The sequence below is a fragment of the Anthonomus grandis genome, chromosome 15, assembly GCF_022605725.1.
Source record: "Anthonomus grandis grandis chromosome 15, icAntGran1.3, whole genome shotgun sequence".
NCBI lineage: Eukaryota > Metazoa > Arthropoda > Insecta > Coleoptera > Curculionidae > Anthonomus > Anthonomus grandis.
Window position 1 is genome coordinate 13,177,603 of NC_065560.1, and position 6,002 is coordinate 13,183,604.

General features: G+C 37.1%; 1 protein-coding gene across 7 annotated transcripts in view; it reads left to right on the top strand.

Annotated features, from left to right (window-relative positions):
- Positions 1-6,002, top strand: part of LOC126745150 (ras-related protein Rab-28-like) — a 54,045-nt gene that overhangs the window by 47,795 nt on the left and 248 nt on the right. For 6 of the 7 annotated variants that reach the window (XM_050452877.1, XM_050452872.1, XM_050452874.1 and 3 more), the window contains one exon: positions 5,847-5,950. In XM_050452877.1, coding sequence (XP_050308834.1) covers positions 5,847-5,950 — 104 coding nt within the window. Of the gene's footprint in view, positions 1-5,846; positions 5,955-6,002 lie in introns of all 7 variants that reach the window. The other variant, XM_050452879.1, reaches the window with a different exon arrangement.

Below are 6,002 nucleotides of genomic sequence, written 5' to 3' on the forward strand. Positions count from 1 at the left end.
GAATGCCTATGTGTATTCAGTGTTCTAATTGCTAAATCATAGGAAGGTGTCAGCGATTTTCAACAGCATCACGGTAAAAGCCAAGGTGTGCAAGGGAAGATTGCAGGGGGGACAGCCTGCTGACACGACAGTGCATATTTTTGCTGCGGATATGCAGACGACAGCGTTCTACTAGCATGAGAGGGCAACCAAGCTCATATCATTGAAAAAATGCAAAGACCTGAACGTTGTCGGGTACTAATGCATGGAAGCACAACTAAGGGTAAACCCCGCAAAAATCACCCTAGTTGCCTTCACGTAAAGGGGGAAACCAGAGCCCATAAAACGCTTAGTGCTCTGTGGCGGATACCTGCGACTCGAAGATGAGTCATTGAAATATCAGAACTTAACACGGATTGATATTCTGTTACTTTTTTAATTGACGCTTTAACGACGGATTCAGTGGTTTTTAGTTTGATTATGTCAGACACTAGCAACGTTAAGTTATGAGCTGCACAACCATAACGCGAAATTAGTTGTTAATATGTACTGTGTAGCATATGCCAAGATTTCTTTATATTCGCAACATTATCTGGTCAAAAACCATTTATTTTGGAAGTGAAACTTTTTTACGCACGCTTGAGGTGGGGAGTAAGCTGGCAAATGCATTACGAAAAGTGTGAACAGTAGTTGAGAAGAAGATATGAGCTAGTAAAGGTAGAAAAAGAAAAAGTTAGGGTTCGTATATTACTGAGCTAAAGAAGCTAGTTTTACTTTAGTCATGTAGTCTCAAGCACACTAATTTTTTTTTTTAATACCAACTTGAATTCCAAGAACTGTTACTGTCCCATTTTCTGTTACTGCACCAACTTCATTGTACCCCTTGCTTAGAAGCATATTAGATAAAACAAAACCTGATGGGAGTAACCGACGGTAAATTTTTTTTTAAAAAAAGATGTATTCAATATGTATTTTTCGTTATATTTATGGGTACTATTATTGCAATTAATGCGTTTGCTCACGTTAACTAAATTTCATTTTGATTATTGGGGGTAATGTTATCGATAAAACTGTTCAATAATCTACTTTGACTACTCTGCATATTCCGAATACCTACTCATTTTTTGGAGCTTACTCAATTTAAAACTAGACAGTCTCGAAATATTTACTTACATGCAAAAAGTTGTATTTTGTATGCCGGTTTAATTAGACGGCTAAAGTATTTAAAAGCACTATTCCTGCTTCTACCTTTTTATGGTTCTGAATAAACCGCCTACACAACAAAAACCCGCATCATAATTCGGTTCGACGCGCACTGAATTAGATGTGTTGAATCTTGACTGAAACTGTCATATATTGTCATGACAGTCCCAAATTTAAATTAACAAAAAAATATATGTCAAGGTTTTTACCAAATTTACCTTCATTTTGATTTTGATCATGACTGTCAGAAAAATATGCTCGCAAGCCTTACAAAGAATTTTGAAAAATTTACTTATCTTTACGAAAACGTGCCTACATAGATATATCTATGTAAGAATAGCACACCCGAAAATAGTAAAACTATGCCTAAATCCACATTGGTACGTAATTACGGTTACGTGACGCTATCAAGCCTATCTGTGACTTTTATCCCATTCACTAGAGACAAGCGTATCCGTAAAATCACGTTATATTTTTACTCGAGTTTTTGATGTTTACAGTTTTGACCTATACCACAATTGCTTCAACCTATTTTTATGTCTTGATTGTAAAGGAGTTTTCAGATCCCATGGAGGCCATTAAATTTAAAATATTGTCCTCGTTAGTGCAAAGCTCGAAGGTAAACCCCTGGTTCTCCTCCATATATACTAGGAAACCTTGGTGTTCCAAATAATTTTGGCCCTGACTAATAATTAAAAAGCCGCAGTAGTCACATTTAAAATGTGTGGAACCCGGTGACAAAGCCAAACTCGACATTCTAAAAAGAATGGTACAAAATAACAACTAGTAAAAAAAAAGTTGGTAAAAATTCAAAAATAACAGTAAAAAACAAATAGTACAACGGACCAAAAAAATGGAATGAAGTTCGAATTTCCAATTTCTCTCCGTGTTTTCTTCACGTAAGTACGTGAAACCTTTCGGGCCTCTTATTGGCTGATAGAAATTACGAGGTCCTAACGGATCCGTAATTACGTAACAATGTGGATTGAGCCAGAATACACATTAGTACGTAATTACGCACCGGTCAAATTTTTTTGGTACCAGAAAGCTAGGATCCACATTGGTACGTAATTACTGATACGTGAGGCTGTCAAGCATATCCGTGACTTTTATTCCATCCACTAGAGACATGCGTATCCGTAAAATGACGTTATATTTTTATTCGAATTTTTGGTGTTGACCTTCCACAATTGCTTCAACCTATCTTTACGCCTTGATTGTAAAGGAGTTTTTGGATCCCATAGAGGTTTTCTGACATAAATGAATAAAACCAACATTTCGTCATCTAATTTGCTGTGTTTTTGGCTCCTAAAGTTAAAATATTGTCCTCATTGGCGCAACGCTCGAAAGTAAAACCCTGGTTTTCCTCTATTTATATTTGGAAACTTTGGTGTTCCAAATAATTTTTGCACTGACTATTAATTAAAATGCCGCAATAGTCACATTTAAGATATCTGGAACTCGGTGTCAAACCCAAACTCAAAATTCTAAAAAGAATGGTACAAAATAACAATTAGTAAAAAAAAATGGTAAAAACTCAAAAATAACAATAAAAAACAAATAGTACAACGGACCAAAAAAACGGAATGAAGTTCGAATTTCCAATTTCTCTCCGTGTTTTCTTCACGTAAGTACGTGAAAACTTTCGGGCCTCTTATTGGCTGATAGCAATCACGTGGTCCCAACGGATCCATAATTACGTATCAATGTGGATTCAGACTGAGGCTATGTGTTACTTATTCGCATTTTTTAGCTATGATACAGGAACGCTTTCCTTTTATCAGGTCGATATTTACCAGCTTTAACGAGTTTTCTTTTCTAATTGAACAAAATAATTTTTATGTCGTTTTTGTCACTTGTCACGTAATCATGATTAGCATAGAATATTAACTCTGCTTTAAAATAATTCCCTGTCATAAAATTAATTTTGACTTCCAGGAACGTCATACTTCTGAATCTTGTGTAGAGTATAAATTTTAACGGGGCGTAATGTTTACTGCTATTATTTTTGAATTAATTAGCTATCAGCTTGTCAGAATATCAATAAATAAGTCAGTCAGAATATCAATAAAATTTACTAAAGACAAGGTACTTACAGAAACTGAGGTAATAAACTGTGATAACTAAACGTCACTAAACCAAAAGCTGAATTAGGCGTAAACCATTTGAAAATGTTGATGGATGACAAAAATAGAGCTCGACCAAGGTATTAAGTTTCAAAAAGTCTTTGTTCTGTGCGATCTCTGTGCAAACCAAAGTTTGGTTGCCCGTTAGGATGCGATGTTGCCGGGAAGAACTATGTCAGTGAGCTGCGTAGAAGAATGGATATCATTTATAATCAACTACGCATTTCCATTCAAGATGCCAGTAATCGGATGAAGGACGCATATGATGTCAATGCTAAAGACCAGAGGTTATGGAACAATTAACGGTGACTTAGCTTGGCTCTATGACCCTAGGAGACGGAAGGATCTGTCAAATTTCAAACATTCTGGGATGGGCCATACAAAATGCTGAAATCCATCAACGATGGTATTTACAAGATACAGAGGTCGCCAAAGGTTAAAGATCGAGTCATTCGAGTGATTCTGGGTTAGTATGAAAACCACGAAGACGCTAAGCTATAACATGTGCCTCAGTGTTTTATATAACACTGAGTAATCAGTTATCGCCATCATCAGCGAGATTTTAATTTTTTTTTAGTAAACTTTCTGCAATTACTATGCAACCCAGGGTCAATAATGCTGCAATGTCTTGTCAGAGATAGTCAAGAAGTACCTTACACTATTACTCAAAAGCTAAAGTAAACTAAAGCTTGTTTGCACTTTTAAATGAAAATTTTATTACAATCGATAAAATCGATTGGTGGCGCGTGGCAGGCGCGTATCTCCTAATGGTTAAAAATGGCGCCTAGTAAGCGCGCGGTAGGCGTGTCCGAACTAAAAATTCTATTAGACGCGTCGCGTGCACGTCCCGTTCAATGTATACGTGACTTAAGGTCTTACCAATGTCTCGAGGAATACCTGAGGTTTTTCGTAAAAAGTTTAGAAAAAGCCTAGAGCTGCGTCGGTCTAACCCCATAGTTGGGCAAGTACTCAATATATCCAACTTAATAAGTGAAGAGACTGGTAAGCCGAGTACAGACCTAAAGCGCCGCGCACGCGACGTGACCGCGACGCGTCTGCGGTGCGCTTTTCTCGGGCTTTTTATTCTGACGGGCCTACTGCGCCCACTACGCGACTTTTTTATCCGCGAGGGGCGACGGGCCTGCCACGCGCCACCTAAAAGTCGGATATTTTTTATATTTATCTTTCAAATATAAAAGCGAAAAATAAAAGTATTAATGAAAATACTTTTTTCTACATAATAAGCATTAAGGAGCCTATATAACTATCTGTTCAAAAATAAAAAAATATTTGTTTTTTCCTCTCCTTTCGATATGTCGATAATAGCTGCTAATTTTTTTTTGCACATTTCATCATCAACATTTTCAATTTCTAGTGACAAGGCAATGTCCTTCCATGCATCTAGCTTTTTGTCCTTCTTAAAATAATCTCTATTTGTTGGATCCCATAAATTTGGAAATCCCCTATACAAATCGATTAAATCAAGTTGTTTGTCTTCGGTCCAAATCGCAACAGATTTTGTTTTTAATTTTTTTTATTAATTTCCGACGTGTCTCCCTCGGAAGCTGCCACAAACCATACTAACTTGTACCAACGCGCCTCCGACGGGCCTCTTTGAGCGCGTCGAAAATACCGACAGAAAATGGATCGCAGCGCGCCCACAACGGGCGGCTCGCGCGCCTCCTTCGAGCCCGTACATACTGCACGAATTTGGCCCGTCGCGCGCGCGTCGCGGGCACGTCCCCTCAGGTCTATACGAAATTATACAAAGATCTTCTACCTGATTACAAAAGGCGTCACACCAGAATCCAACCTATAAGTTGCTTTGTGTTTTCTAAAGAAGAAGTTGCGGAGGATCTGAGATGCCTAGCAATTCCCAAACTCGCATGCAGATTCAATAACCTGGACTGGAGGATAATTCGTCAAAGTTATGTTAGAAGTGGGCTACGTACGTATTAGTTCTGTTGTGCTCTTATATTCCCCAACGTCGTTCTCTAAAGAAAACTGTTGACTGTTATTTCTACAATAGGTCTAGTTACAAGAGGGGAACCTTCTGCCGATATCGACTAACACCATCTTTGTAATCTACTGTATGACGTCTGGAGACACGTGAAAGATCAGCAAGTCTTCCGGAATCATGGTCACCGAATATGTAAGAAGCCGCATCGCCGCTGAGAATTAGTTGACAGTTCAGTGCAGTGCAGTTTGAAATAATGGCGCGATATTTAAATCGGACATAAGTTGTAGTAAATAAAGTGAAACTAAATAATTTTAGTACTCGTAAGAGATCGTGAGACGAGTGAAGGTCTTTAAATGAATCATTTGACTATTTTTGCACATGGCATTATTTTAATTCACGCCTAACAAACGGTTAAAACGCTACAATATTTTCGATAAATTATTTTTTATAATGTAATGTAATTAGTTCCTTAAAAAAAACAAATTAGTCTTACTTAAATCATATCACTAATATAATATAATACAATAAGGTCATTATTATTAAAAAATAAAACTAACAAGTAAATTTTATTTCTGCAGGTGATATAGAACATAAAAGGGCGGTCAGGTTAGACAGAACAAACCATTTTGTACATGAGAATAAACTAAGCAATTATTTCGTGTCTGCCAAGACAGGAGAAAATGTAGGTAAATAACGAAACTTTAAATAAATATTGAAATTATGTTTCTGGCATT